The sequence below is a fragment of the Aquarana catesbeiana genome, linkage group LG12 (genome assembly GCF_042186555.1).
Source record: "Aquarana catesbeiana isolate 2022-GZ linkage group LG12, ASM4218655v1, whole genome shotgun sequence".
Taxonomy (NCBI): domain Eukaryota; kingdom Metazoa; phylum Chordata; class Amphibia; order Anura; family Ranidae; genus Aquarana; species Aquarana catesbeiana.
The window spans coordinates 150,390,771-150,406,912 of NC_133335.1; the positions used below are offsets into that span (position 1 = coordinate 150,390,771).

The 16,142-nt window shown below is 42.2% G+C and overlaps 1 protein-coding gene across 2 annotated transcripts in view; it reads left to right on the plus strand.

Moving 5' to 3' along the window:
* The window catches only part of ODAD4 (outer dynein arm docking complex subunit 4), a 151,385-nt gene that overhangs the window by 126,072 nt on the left and 9,171 nt on the right, over nucleotides 1-16,142 (plus strand). For both annotated transcript variants that reach the window (XM_073607557.1, XM_073607556.1), the window contains exon 11: nucleotides 439-514. In XM_073607557.1, the coding sequence (XP_073463658.1) occupies nucleotides 439-514 (76 nt within the window). The remainder of the gene's footprint in view (nucleotides 1-438; nucleotides 515-16,142) is intronic.

Here is a 16,142-nt window from a genome sequence, read left to right on the forward strand (position 1 = left end):
AAAAACTAGAGAAAGTGATAATGTCTCTTGTCCGCAGGATCTAGTTAGAACCTTATACCCGTTTTAAAGCGGAATTGAAGTTCAGCTATAATAAACGGTGAGCAGGTAGGCTTTTGGCAAAAAAACATACAATGTCTCTTCTGCAACAAAATGACCCTACTTGCCTGCTCACTATCTTCTCTGGTGCTGTAAACTGAGCTGCGCATTACCATGCAGCATATACCAAATTACCATGTAGTAAACTGTATATGAAACAATGTAACAAATTGCGGACAGGTAGTTTTACCAGCAGCTCAAAATGGCTACTAGCCTAAAACAATAGGTACTTTTACACATGTACAGGTATTTGTAAATGCCAAATGCTCACACAACTCTTGTTTTAGGTTTATTGCTCCTTAAAATGTCCTGAAAATATAAACAATTTGTATATTTTTGTAGGCCCTTGAAAATGCAAAAAGGGAAAGTGAAGAGCCGCTGAATTCAGAACATAGTGACAAAGAAGATTCTCCTAGAGGTATGCTTCAAAATGGGGCCCACACCTTGCCAAATCCCTGTCTGTTGGGTAGATCAGAAGGTCTCCCAGAAGGCTGGTGGACCTTTACCTGTAGCAGTTCTCTGGCCTTTCATGTCTTGGTTTCCCCTCTGCAGCATCTGTAGTGGTGTCTGGGATTCCTTACCTCCCTATAGTGTGTTCTGTCCTTTTTGGGTGTATGATTGTTAAGCTGTGTTGGAACCCTATCCCATCCTCAGGTTAGGCATCCCCATTTCCATTTCCCCAATGTCCAGATTCCCATCTATAGGCTGCTTCCCCTGAAGTTCTTTGGAATGTGTCAGCCACCATTTGACACCTTTGGGCACAACAGAATATCATACATTCCAGCTCAGAGCCAGTGGGCAGGGCAACCCGTGGAGCAGTTATTTTAATCTGTTTTGTGTGCAATGCTATGGCTCGAGGCTGCTGTCGATCGAGTAGACAGTAAATTACCTGTTCATTTCACTTGACAGCTGATGCTGTAAAGGAGGCAGTGAGGGCTACATGTAAGGATACTGCTGACAAGGAAGCAGTTGTGCATGGCACAGGCCAAGGGGTGGTAAGTGGAGGAATTTAGTGACAAGTGCCTCTTAGTTATCATAGTTTCCCCAACTGCAGTTTGTATCATGATTTTGAATGTTCACAATGCCCAAACCTATCCAACATTTTTAGGATTTTAAATTCTACAGTACCTTTTAGCCAAGTAGATTAAAAATGTAGTTAAAGACAATGTTACTGCTCTTCAGATGTGCAAACATGTAGAGTTGATGTCAAATAACCACATGTATTGGGATATGCAGGAGAATAAGAGCCAAGGGTTTCTTGTTCAACAAACAATTAAATATGCTATTTTCAAGGAGTGGAAAGATTAAAAGTGGAGAATGTGTTTTACCTTTTACATGAAGAAGTGCTTTCACTTTTCAGAGGGCACAGCAGCTATTTGGTGACGTAAGCCGTTCGTATGTCCTTATATATGCATCTATCTGCAAAAACATTTCTAAACTGAATGCTTTCCTACCCTGATGATATTGGCTATTATAGAGCTTCTATGAATGATTAAACTGATTTTCTGTTCATATAAATGAAAATATAGACAGCGCCTGCTTCACCTTAACACTGATTCCTCTTGTGCATGGTGCCGTTTGGACGTGGATAAGGAGAGCTCTGTCCAGCCGCCAGCCTTATAGCTCCAGCTATGACAGCCAGAACTCCTAAACCCCGCTCTACGCTCGGCAATTGGTCCGGGTCCGAATCGGTGTCTCATCCGCCCTCAGTCGGCTCCATTAAGCGGTATCTGGCCGCAGACAGATCCAGTCCCGCCAGACGCGGCGGGCAGGCCTGAGCCCCGAGGTCAAGTATCTCCCCCTCCTCACACGCCGCCTCTGTCAGGGAGAGTTCGCCTGCTTCCTCCTGTTGCTCAGATATCATGGAAGATCCAGGGTCGCCCGTAGATTCAGACGTGACAACGCTGGTGAGTGGTCTTAAAAAAGATCTAGCTGGGATGTTCCACAGTCTAGAAAAAGCTATTAAGAAAGAAATCACAGCTGTTAGAACAGACATGTCTCACACCCTGACCAGAGTAGAGGAAACTGAACAGCGCCAGGATTCTCATGCATCAGCCATTAAAGAACTACTGGAGTCTGTCACACAGTTAGCTTTTTCGCACCGTGCCTCTCTATATAAACTCGAGGATCTCGAGAATTGCGATCGCAGAAATAATCTGTGCATCAGGGGGTTGCTAGAAGCAACCGGAGATAATGATCTTGAGCCATCTATCCGCGGTATTTGCAATACAATACTGGGCAACCCCGTTACTGGCCCATCGACCGAGTTCACCGTGCTCTGCGACCTCCTAATGTCACATCAGACCAGCCTCGAGATGTTATATGCCACTTACACTATTTTGAAGATAAAAACGCCATCATGACCAAAATACGGAACACCCCTTCTTTTGACTTTGATGGCGGCCATTAATATCTTCCCTGATCTCTCCAAGGAGACCCTAGACCGGCGCAGAATTCTGAAACCGCTCCTTGAGCACCTGCGCTTGGATGGAATCGTATATAGATGGGGCTTTCCTGCATGTTTAATTGCTACTAAAAATGGTCGCCCTCACACCCTCAGATTCCCAGAGGAGCTCCCTTCCTTCCTGCAGGATCTCAACTTGCCACCATTGGAGCTCCCGGGTTGGCAGGACCCAATCCCAAAATTTTCAGCTTCACAGGATCTTACATGGTGGAAAACCCCTTCAAAGAAACGGCGCTCTTCGATTCCAGGATCCTCACAGAAGCGCAACTGAGACAAATGTTCTTTAACCCGGATTCCCATCTCATACACTTGTGCCCATCGCTTTTGCGTCCTTTACGCTGCATTCAAGCCTCTGAGACATTTGTCCAGTCCTCACTACATCGGAGTTGATGACGCAGGCTTGAATACATATTGGGTAATACTGTGTCAGTTACCATTATTTTTGTTTGGTTTAGTTCTATACTACGTTATCACGTTTACTGAGTTCTTGTTTTTTCTGTATTACATTATATTTTGCTGGAGCTAATCTCCTAAGGTGTCCACGCTTTTCTTACAGGCTGAGTGCTGCCGGAGCACACCGCTCTTATGCACTTATCTCATTGCAGGTTCTCTACCCCCCACCCCCTGGGGTTGGTGAGTGCGAGTTGTCTACAAGGCGCTCTATTCGATCTCTTTTTAGGAATCTGGATGGCGACTTGCTCTCTCCCTCCCCACAGGGATCACTGCAGATTTCTGCGTGAGCTTCTTGTAATTCCCACGAGAATATCATTACTGAAAGAGGCCAATTTACCTCAGTTGCCCAGATTGGTCCTTAACCACTTGCCACCCACTATATAGCAGAATGACTGTGGCAAAGTGGTTTCAACATCCTGACTGGGCATCATATGGGCGTCCTATTAAGCCGCTGCGCACCCCCGGGGGCGCGCATCGCGGCGATCTTTGTTGCGGTGTGTCAGTCTGACACACCGCAACTCCGATCTAGGTAAAGAGTCTCTGACGGAGACTCTTTACCACGTGATCAGCCGTGTCCAATCAAGGCTGATCACGATGTAAATAGGAAGAGCCGGTGATCGGCTTTTCCTCACTCGCGTCTGACAGGCGCGAGTAGAGAAGAGCCGATCGGCTGCTCTCCTGGCGGGGGGGTCTGTGCTGATTGCTTATCGCCACAGCCCCCCCTCGGATCCTGCCCAGGACCAACATCAAGCCGCCCAGGACCACCAGGATGGCCATCCACACTAGACCACCAGGTATGCCCCCCCTAGATCCCCAGGGAAATGCCAATCTGTGCCCAGGCAGCTGCCAATCAATGTCCAGGCAGCTGCCAATCAGTGCCCACTCTCAATGCCTACCACTGCCAGTGCCACCAAGGATGCCTATCAGTGCCCATCAGTGCCATGTATCAGTGCCCAGCAGTGCTGCCTATCAGTGCCACCCATAAGAACCCATCATTGCAGCCTTTCAGTGCCCACCAGTGCCGCCTATCAATGTCCATCAGTGTCGCCTACCAGTGCCTGCTCATTGGTGCCACCTTATCAGTGCCCATCAGTGAAAGAGAAAACTTAATTATTTACAAAATTTTATAACAGAAACAAAAGCAAAACTTCTTTTATTTTTTTTCAAAATTTTCGGTCTTTTTTCATTTGTTTAGCAAGTAATAAAAACCGCAGAGGTGATAGAATACCACCAAAAGAAAGCTCTATTTGTGGGAACAAAATGATAAAAATTTTCTTTTGGTACAGTGATGGATGACCGCGCAATTGTCATTCAAACTGCGACAGCACTGAAAGCTGAAAATTGGTCTGGGCAGGAAGGTGTATAAGTGCCCTGTATTGAAGTGGTTAAAGAAATGAAGGCTGACTTCTCTGTTGAAGAATTTCATAGCGTGTTGAAATCCTCTCCCCCTGGAAAGGCCCCTGGACCTGACGGGTTCACCATTTTATACTATAAAACTTTTAGCGACATCTTAATCCCGTGTCTTACAGCCTATGCCAATTCAATTAACCACTCTTCAGGTTTACGTCAAGAATCTCTCTCAGCCCACATATCTATTATTCCCAAACCCGGAAAGGGCACCACCCTTTGTGGCAGTTACAGGCCAATTTCTTTGCTAAATATTGATGTTAAACTCTATGCCAAGGTAATGGCGAATCGACTACTTCCTTTACTGCCCAGATGGATCTCTGCAGACGAATCTGGCTTCATACCCCTCAGAGAAGCAAAAGACAACTCCCTGCGGACCATTTCTTTTGATCCAGTATGTACGTAGAGGTGCCCAATCCACCCTACTCCTTTCTACGGATGCTGAAAAAGCTTTTGATTGTCCCAATCCACCCTATCTTAAGACAACCTTGCGTCATTTTGGATTCGGGCCTAAGATGTTCCATCCTATTTCCTCCCTGTACTCCGATCCTACCGCACAAATCCGCATAAACGGAACACTGAGTGATCTCTTTACCCTACATAACTGTACTAGGCAGGGTTGCCCCCTATCTCCCCTCCTCTTTGCCATCACCTTAGAACCTTTCCTTGCCACAGTTAGGCATAATGTTAACATACATGGCATTAAGGTAAATAATAGAATTCATAAATATGCAGCTTACGCTGATGACATGCTATTTTTTATCCAACAACCCCGCATTTCACTTCCAAATCTAATGTCAGCTTTTCCCACCTTCCAAACGATATCCAATTTTAAAATAAACCTCTCCAAGTCTGAAATTCTGAATATTAACATACCGAAATCAGAGGCAGATTCACTGAAGCCCCTCTTCCCCTTCACATGGGAACAAACGACCATGAAATACTTGGGCATATATCTCACCCCTAACCTCCACTCCCTTTTCAAACATAACTATATTCCCCTACTAAACAGTGTTAGAGAAGGTTTAAGAAAATGGTCTAGCTTATCTCATTCTTGGTTAGGTAAAATTAATATAATTAAAATGAACATATTGCCTCATATCCTTTTTATCTTCCAAATGATTCCACTGGGTGTTCCTATAGGGTTCTTCACTATAATGCAGTCCATGATCTCCCGCTTCATCTGGCGGAACAGCCACCCCAGAGTATCTAGAGAGGTGTTATTTCGCTCTAAACGTTTCGGAGGCCTGGCTCTTCCCAACCTTAGAGCCTACTACCACGCGGTTGTGTTGTCAAGATTGGCAGATTGGAAATATGCTAAAGACTCTAAGTTATGGGTACAACTAGAATACTCTCTGAGTGGCACAGACTTCTCGGTTGCCCCTTGGATACCCCAATCCTTCAGGGACCTCGCCCACACGACCTCGGCACTCACCACATCCTCCTTAGATGTTTGAACAAAAAAGTAACTAGCTCTTCTAGGTTTATAAGAGGGCCGTGCCACATCCATGAAATATATATCGACTAAAGAAAAAAATTCCCCTAATTGGATTTTCCGGCACTTGCACAAAAATTGTATAGAGTATAAACTCATATAAGAATAAAAGCAATGTTTTTATTTAAAGATTATAAAAAACATAATAAACATTCCAAGCAACGGAAACATGTTTGATACATACAATTCAAAAACAATACTGATTGTGTTAAACTAAACAATCATATTTCTAAGATGGGGGCTCTTATCAAGCCCATTAGTTGTATTCCACTAAACAGTGGTATTAATACAGTGGAAACCCTTTTCAAGCCCAACGCGTTTCGGGGTGTATTAGATTTCAGTCCTTCTTCAGGGGCTTAATTGGAAAGAGGAATTCATCTGAATTAATTAAAAAAGCGTAATAGGTAAGTTACCATACATCTTTTTATGTAGATATCTGTCTATGTAGGTTGAATGATCCATTGATCACCTACCTGTGATGTTAGCGTTGCTTATTTTAGAACCAATGGTAAAAGGGAGAACGAGAGTACTTGAGAATAAGATGACAGATGGTTGTAGTTTGTATATATGAAATGCTGCTCTCTAAGTACTTCACCCGTCTGTCTCAGTCCCCCAAATTATGGGTATGTAAAATTACACCTACCCTGCCCGTCCCGGATGTGTGCCGGCCACAGCGGTGCACTGGAGCAAAAAAAGGGGAGAAGGCAAACCTATAGGTAAAGTTTGAATAAATATAAATAACAATAAAAATCAAGTAAATTCCTATTCAATATAGTTGATTTTGGGAAAAAAAAAAAAAATTTTTTTTCTTTTCTTTCTTTTTTTTCTTTCTTCTCCTTTTGTGTATATACACATATATGTATGTACGCGTAGCATACACACATACACATACATACACAGAATTCAAATGGGTCATTTTTATTGCCTCCTTGTAGACGGATACAGATGAGAATTAAAAAACATCAATATCAAAACAAAAAAGTATGAGGTAAAAGTATAAAAGGCAATAATAAGAACTAGTGAAGAGGAAAAGCCTCTGGAGTATTGCTGCATGTGAATCTTTTAATGTCCCAAAGGCAATAGTGTGGTATTATCTATGGTATTACTACTTATAAGTGTTTTGAGTATTCCAGAGGCGATAGTACATCATTGTAGTCAAGGCAAAATAATATAGAAATGTATTAATAAGATATATACATATTTAAAGTGTTCTATAGCAAAGACGGTATAGACAAGAAAGTTGCCTTGCATAACTTGTTAGGATAGTTACCATATCATCTCTGCAGAGTGCACCTAAATTGCACCTGTAGACATGGGTATTTTTAATTTGAATTAGGGAGCAGCAAATATTCACAGGACATAAGAAGCAAAACTAGTGTGAATAAATGTGGATCAAGAAAAGACATAAGTATAAATAGATTCTAGTGAAGTAATAATAAGTAAATACCTGTAGTTGAATATTTAAAGTTTTGGCCAGCCACAGATCCCAGCATCCGGCAGACACGGTGTCTGAGCTGGGAATGAGTGAAGCTGGTTTTTAAGTAGAGTGAGTTCCAATCAGCTGGCGCGATAATCGCGCTCAGCTGATAGATGGAACTCATCAGTTGGAGAGCCTTCATATTGCTCCCTGGGACAGAGATGCGCGGCGCCGCCCCTACCGCGCATGCGCGAACGCAGCTACGTTGGGACGGCGTCACGCACGTCCGCCCCACCGGCACGGAATGCCTCGCCGGCGGACTGCGCATGTCCGCCGGAGTGGCAATATGGAGGAAAGGGGGGCGTGATGTTAGGTCGCCCTGGTAACCTCCTACGACGCCGCCCAGATCAACATTCTGGGTGGCTTTCCGTGCCGGGTGACCGCTGAAGCCACACGCACCCAAGGCGAGACAGTGGAAGGCAGACGCAAATGGGCATATGTGTCATTATTTTAGAAGTAAAATGTACATACTATGATATTAAATAAGGTATACATGCTTCGGTATAAAGTAATCAGGGAGCAGCAAAGGTATCAGCAAAACATATATTTTCTAATCAGAAGTCATCATATATTCGTAGGATTAAATTAAGGAGTGGGCAAAGAACTGGTACTACAGATGTTTCTTCTAGAAAAAACATGGGGCAATAGACATAAACATAAAAGGAAAGTACATTCCATAATTATTTGTTGATTACAACAGACTGTGCTTAATTAAATGGACAGTATACATTTGGTGATACAAATATTATTTTTCATCAACGTTCTGTATGACAATGGAAAACAAACAATTGATGTTGGTAAACAGACTGATATATTAACAAATATAGTTATGAAGGAAGACAACAAATTTAAAAGTATTATCATAGCAATACTATTGATTTGCCTGAATAAATGCACACAAAGTCTCTGCATCCAACTAGTCCTGATGGAGAGACTACATATGTATGGATATGTTTGTATTTACATCCAAGAATAGGTAAAATGATTTCGTTGGGTATAGTGAGATTTTACTATATCAACACTAATAATCGATAAAATCGCCATGTGTTTATGCAGAAGTCGTGTGTGCATCGCGACAGGCATCTCAAGAGTTTACAACGCAAATGTCAAATGCATATTATTATATGGCGTTCAAATGTAGTTGTGCTTCGAAAGACCCGAGTCACAGGGGAGGACGACCGGGACAAGACTCCGATCCGTGTCATGTGTTGTTTCTCTATCCTTACTGTGGATTGTAGAAATTCTTATATTAAGGTAAATCTATTGTTCTATTTTTCCATTCCACCGGAGTTGAAGCCTTCGAGAAATGGTTTAAAGCATACAGCCTCATTAAGGCCAGGGGGCGAGGTAGCCTTTAATAGGTAAATCCATTTAAGCTCTTTCTGGAGCAAAATCTTGTTCCAGTCGCCCCCCCTGGGACTCGGGTGCACTCGATCCAGAATTAAGAACCTAACCCTGGGGAATTTTCCCCCATGTACTAAGGCAACATGGCGACCCAGGGGAAGGTCAGGATCAGAAGTTTGCATGGACACAATATGTCTGTATGCTCTTTTCCAAAATTCTTGTTTTGTTTTCCCTATATAGAAACAGCCGCAGTTGCACTGGAGTAGATAAACCACTCCAGTGGTTCTGCAGTTAGCAAAATGTCTCGGATACAGTTTCCTTCCATTAGGGAGGATAGGGTTCTTTTGTGTACACATATATGCACAGTAACGGCAAGAACCACACATGAACGTTCCTTTATATTTGCAATGTACCTTTGTTGATTCGTTTCTAAACTCACTACTTGTTATCTTGTCACCAATAGATGTCTCTCTCCTAAATGTAAACTGAGGTTTGTTTGGTACTAGATGACCCAGAGATGGATCATGGGTCAGTAAATGCCAATATTTCTCAACTATTTTTTGTACTTGGCGGTGTTGTTGATTGTATGTCGTTATAATACGGAGTGGGTTGGTGTCTTTCTGTCTGGGGGTCTGAAAGAGCGTGTCTCTAGGTTTACTCATTACTCTTTTGAAAGATTTTTTCAAGGATTTGTGTGTATATCCTCGTGCTAGTAATCTATTTCGTAAGTTCGCCGCTTCTTTCAAAAATGTATCATTATCGGTACAATTTCGTTTGATTCGAAGAAATTGTGAATACGGTATAGAGTCTATAAGAGGCTGTGGGTGGAAACTCGTAGCATGCAGTATAGTATTTCCTGCAGTACTTTTTCTAAACAATTTAGTGGACAGTTTTCCTTGTTCTTCTTTATATATTTCTATGTCCAAAAAAAAGTAATTCGGTTTTGATCAAAAGACATTGTAAATGTCAGATTGAAATCATTTTTATTCATTCTTAATAAGCACTGCTCGAGCACATCCAAAGGGCCGTCCCAAATGATCAAAATATCGTCTATGTACCGATACCACCCCACAGTGTGGTTGGTATATTGGGTAAGGCCATCATCAGAGAGGAAGGCTTTCTCCCACTCCCCCAGGTACAGGTTGGCATACGACGGGGCACAACATGTCCCCATCGCAACCCCCTGCACCTGGAGGTAGTGGGAGCCATTAAAAGTGAAGATGTTATGAGTAAGAATGTGCTCGAGCAGTGCGACGATAAATTCATTGTAGATAGGGTCTAACTGTGGATTCTGTTGCAATATATGTCTGATTGCTGCGAGTCCACGTTCGTGTGGTATCGAACTGTAGAGCGTTTCTACGTCGATTGTAACTAGGAGGGCTTGATCTGGTACATATAGAAGGTCCAAGATTTGTAGAAGATGAGTTGTGTCCCTTACATATGATGTTAAAGCAACTACAAAAGGTCTCAGGTATTCATCGACCAGCTTACTTGCGTTGTCGCTGATCGAACCAATACCTGAGATAATGGGCCTGCCAGGTGGGTCTGTCAGGCTCTTGTGTACTTTGGGAAGTATGTAAAATGTCGGGATCCTAGGAAAATTATTTCTTATAAATGTCCAGGTAGATTTATTGATTGTATTGTTCAAAAACGCCGAGTCTATCAAGGTGTAAAACTCTCTATTATATTTCTCGACAATGGAGGCCGGCATACGACGGTACCAGTCTGCATTGTTGAGAATTTCGTTACAAATGTTAATATAATGGTCATTGTTTAAGACAACTATGTTTCCTCCCTTATCTGATGACTTTATCGTGATTTTATTATTGTTAGCTAGGGAGGTTATTGCCTCAGATTCTTCTGGCCTTAGATTGAGGGGTCCCTTCATCTGTATTTTGAGTTTCTCTAAATCACCATTGACGAGTTTCAAAAAAGCTGCTGCATTTGGGCACGTACTTGGCGGACATATATCAGATTTTTTCTTGAGTTTCGATATTATTGGATAGGTACAATCGACCATATCCAATTTTTCCACCGATTCCAAAATTTGAGGAAGGTCTATTCGATCGATTAGATCGGTTGTATCACTCTCCTCAAGGAGGGCGATTATTTGATCCAAAGCTTGATTTTCTTGAGGAGTGTATTTGAATGTGATGTCCTGTTTTTGATAGAGTTTTTTTAAGATTACTTTACGGATAAATAGCTGAAGGTCCTTATAAAGTTCAAATTTGTTTAAATTATAATTAGGGCAAAAATTTAGACCCTTCTTTAAAACCGATATTTCAGCTGTAGATAAAGAGTGTGAGGACAAATTAATGATACTGAGATCCGAATCTGTAGATGTCGGTATCTTAGAATAGTCCTCTATAGTGTCATTTGTGTATAAGTATTGAGATTGGGTGGAGGCGGTCTGACGCCCGCCAATACTTGATCTAAAAAAGAAGAATCCTTATGACTTGGATCTTGTGTATTTGTAATGTCCTGATTTAGAAGAGATATATGTTGTTGTGATGCATGATACGGTGTGGGCAAGTTAGAGGGTTTCTCAAGAGGTGCGGTGCTGGTGTGTGGGGTGGTAGGTGTCCTTTCTGAGATTTGTTTTTTAGATTTGTGTTCTAATGTTTGGTCACCTTGAAACTGTCGTTTAGTGCCAAGTGTGGGTTTAGTTTTAGAAGAAGTGGGAGGGGGATTGTGAGGTAAAACTTTATTAGAACGAGGATTAACTAGTGCATTAATGTTTCTTAATGTGTTTCTATTTTGGTTCCATTTATATGCCTTACCGCCTTCGAATGCATTTTTATCTCTTTGAAATTTTTGACTCTTTTTAATAAGGATATCTTTATTAAAAGATTCCAAGTGAATCTTAAGTTTTTTCTCTTTATTCATGACTGATTGATGTGTTCTAAATTTTTGTAGCTATTCACAAATTTTTGAAATTTAGATGTTTGAGACGCTTTACGCAAAATATATGCCTGGGCTTACGACTCCCCCTTGATGCCTCTCCTTAACCACAAATATTTTCTACCAGGCTTACTGGACCCAGGATTCAAATCCTGGGCATCCGAAGAACCTTTTTTGCTACATCATGTTCTCCGATCCAATACGCTTAAACCGATTTCCGAACTTTTCCATTCCAAAACAATCACATTTATGGATAAATTGAGAGTTAATCAAATCTAACTCTACTCAAGGACTCTACCTCAACCTCTACGTGGTTTAAAAGAGCTCCATAACGTTGAGGAGGTGTTCAACCAAAAAGACCCACCTCTACATTGCATCTCGCTATTTTACAAAGTTCTTATCAAGCTTCAAAGTCCTGCTCACCTGACCTTCTTGGCTAAATTGGATACGGATCTAAACTCCCCCCTCATGGACAAGCAAAAAGACAAAGTCTTATGCCGCGTACACACGATCGGACTTTACGGCATACTTGGTCCGGCGTACTGGATTTCGTCGGACAATTCCATTGTGTGTGGGCTCCAGCAGACTTTGTTTTATCTAAAGTTTGACGGACTTAGATTTGAAACATGTTTCAAATCTATCCGGGGAACTTGAGTCCGGTCGAAAAGTCTACTTGTCTGTATGCTAGTCCGATGGACAAAAAACGAGGCTTGGGCAGCTATTGGCTACTGGCCATGAACATTCCTTGTTTTAGTCCGGTCGTACGTCATCACGTACGAATCCGTCGGACTTTGGTTGATCGTGTGTAGGCAAGTCCGTCGTAAAGTCGGTTGAAAAGTCCACCGGGCAAAGTATGCCGTAAAGTCCGGTCGTGTGTACGCGGCATTACAATTGGCTCATGTCTCCTCTCTTGCCTCAAAAATGGCAGAAGTTAATTATAAGTTACTTACTAGGTGGCACTATACACCATCTAAACTGCACCAAACGTTCCCCACCAGTTCCCCATTGTGCTGGAGGAACTGTGGGAACAAAGCTACCCATGCACATATATGGTGGACCTGCCCAATTATCCGTCCCTACTGGACCAACATCCTCAACCTACTACTTCAAATCACAGGTATCTCTCTTCCTAATGACCCATGGACCATCCTATTTCACGCTACTAAGGACTCCATTGGCATATATAAGCATTCACTTATCCCTCATTTGCTGAACACGGCTAAGGCTCTAATACTGACCCTTTGGGGTCATTCAACAATCCCAACCATGAAAATTTGGCTGCAAAAAGTGCCGAGGTTCATCTCATAGAAGACATTACCCATAATATCAGAGACACATATAAACGACATAAATTAACCTGGGCTCCTTGAATTGAATTTATGTCCACCCCCGACTACAAAGAAATTATGTCAAAAACCCCAAAAGACTCCCACTCAGGTTCCTCTAATTAGTTATTATATATATATATATATATATATATATATATATATATATATATATATATATATATAATCTTTTCGCTGAACAGGACTTATTTCTCTCTCGCTTGACCCTAACGGTCTAATTTTAGTCACTTTAGGATTGATGACATGCATGCCAACAACCCCATCTACCCCTCCTACCCTTCCCCATACCCCTTTACTAGTCCCGTCCTCCACCTCCCTTCTTCTTTCATCCCTAACTTCTTCCTTTTTCCCCCCTCTATACTTTACCTCTAGTTCTGTTTAATTGAAACTGTTCCTAAGCCGGACAAGTTCCTTCCTTTTTTCTTCCTTCTGGAATAGTTTAAAGGTATGCACAGATCCATGCCTTTTTGTAAGTGCATACAGGTCTTAACCCCTCTTTTAGTTTGGTGATCATTGCATGTTACCTATAATAAGACTATATTGAACGTTTACGTGGCCCAGTGTACTTTGTACTTTGCACTTTACCCTATAGTCTGTTATGTATTTCTCTCTACTCTGTTTGATATCAGAAAACAGTTATTAAACAAAAAAAACACTAATTCCTCTTATAAATGTACCCAGTTGGTATACTTGTACGTAATATTAACCTAGGATAATTGGATACAACATATGGCTATGTATCGACATAATTGATCCATTACTAACATGAATGCATGATTAGTGTGAACCAAATATCCATTATTAAAAAAAGTGAAAATGATAAAGTAATAAAAAGTGACAAGTGTTGATTAAAGGTGACAATAATACAATTAATTAAAGTGCATAAAGTGATGAAAGTGCAAAATAGTCCTTTTCTTTGTGCAAGAAAGTGCTATAGTGCTCCGTGTCCCAATGGAGTTAAAGATCCTCCTCCTGGGGATGTTGTAAAATTCCAAACTCACCAAATGGGTTGGACTCCTTTGCCTTACAGCAAAAAAAAGTCAGACGTGCCTGTAGGTCATTTGTTGCGGACCAAACCCAATGCTGTAACCTCTGGTTGCTTCTGGTATCTCCTCTGTGGTGGGTATCCTCCAATTGTGGCTCTGGAATTTCCAGGGTAAATCATATGCATGCTGGAAGAGATGTGTTTGTTTCATAAACTGTTTGTGATGTAACGCATAGAAATGGCTCTGCATACATGTGACCATCTGCTCAATAGGGATAAGGTAGGTGGATCAATGCATGAAAATAGGGCTGTCTGCTCGATAGTTTTTGTTATGAAAACCCACATCTACAGATAAAATCCTGCTTGATGTTCATTAGCTTTAGTCTGGTCACCTTGCGGGTTCCATAGCTGGCCTTCAGCCAGTCCTTAAATTTAGGTCAACATATTGCGGCTCGGTTCACACTACTTCGACCTGAAAGTCGTGCGACTTTGCCAGGCGTCTTCCTGTCGATTTGCTGGTGACTGGATTGGACTTAAGTTCTACTTTATAGGACTTTCAGGAAATGCCTGGATGATAATCCTGTAATGTCAGATTTCAAATACATCAATATAGTTGAGAATCTGACTTGAAGGCGACTCCCATTAAAGTCTATGGGCACAAGTTGGATAGAAGTGCCCTTGAAGTAGTACAGGAACTTTTTCTAAAGTTGGAGGAACTTCAGTAGTGCTAATTAAAAAAACTTTTTTGTTTGTATGCTCTCTATGGCTTCAGGAGCCCCAGCTAAATCCAAGCTAAGTCGGTAGTGTACCCATACACTATTAGTCGGTACGGATGTTAATACATTTTTTTTTTTTCCTCCATAGGTTCTTTTTTTTATTTTGGATTGTTCACTTTTTAATCTTCTTTTGATCTTAGGGGAACCGCTGAAATAGTTTTAAACACTGGTCTGGTGTGTACCTTATTCAGAACCTTCACCAATCATTAAGTGTTTATATTCATACCACTTGTGTCAGTCCTTCTCCTATGGCTTTTTCAGTTGGGGATGAAATAGAGGAGGAGATTAGGGCAGTATTTTCTCAAGAATCCCGTGAATCTGTTAATGCTGGTAATGATCAAACAAGGGGGCTGTTTAAACCGCATCAGAAATGGAATATAACATTTCTAAACCATAAATGGGATGTGTCATCCCTCGAATCATATGTCCGCAAAAAATAATACCACGGGGGCTCAGAGAACGTGTCATCTCGGCATAGCACCTCCACACTGAGCCTTTTTTGCTTAAATGAAAGGAATTATTTGTGGAGCATGGTCTTGGTGTTATGCGAGTGATAATTGAGGAGGAAAGAAGACAATTGATTGAACTTAATGCTCAGATTGAGGAAAGTACAATATTACTTAAACCCAGGGCTTTTTTTCTCAGAGAAAAGGTGCAGGAACTCACCCTCTCTGTCCAACTCTCCGCCCCAACCATGCCCAAACCCCACCCCACCAAACCCCACCCCCAGCCACACCTTCCTTAGAGGAGAGATTTACAGTGGCGCCAAAAAATTGTAATGCGTTAAGGCTTAGAACTGTGTATCACATAAAGAAAATTCCCCAAAATCCCCCCCCCCACCAGCTCTCCTCTCATTACAAATCCTCCCAGCTCTCCTCTCATCACAAATCTCCCCCCAGCTCTCCTTTCTGCTGACCTCCCCCTCCTCCTCTTCCTCATCCTCCACACACATACTTTCTCAGCTCACCTTTCATCACAAATCCCCCCCAAGCTCTCCTCTGTGTACAATGCTCTCCCCTCTGCTAAACACACACAAACTTTACCTCTCTGCACATATTTCCCCTCCCCCACACACTTCCACAGTGCACTCCTCTCTGAATGAACTCTCTGGTCTCAGCAAAGCTCTCCCTCGTTTTCACAGGGACAGATCCCTCACCTCTTCTGCCATCACCGCTCTCCATGGTATGTGCAGGCTTTTTTTTCTGCACAGTGCAGTGGACTGGAGAGCTCCTCCTAGTGTAGCACAGAGCTGAGGAGGTGTTTCTGGCTTCTTCTGCTCCGTGCTACAAAGTCTGAGTAGCGGCGGCAGGCAGGGATGGAAGCTTCCTCCCAAATCACTGCAGCAGCTGAAGGATGGGACATGAGACCTCACAGTGATCGAGGGCAGCAGCCCTAATT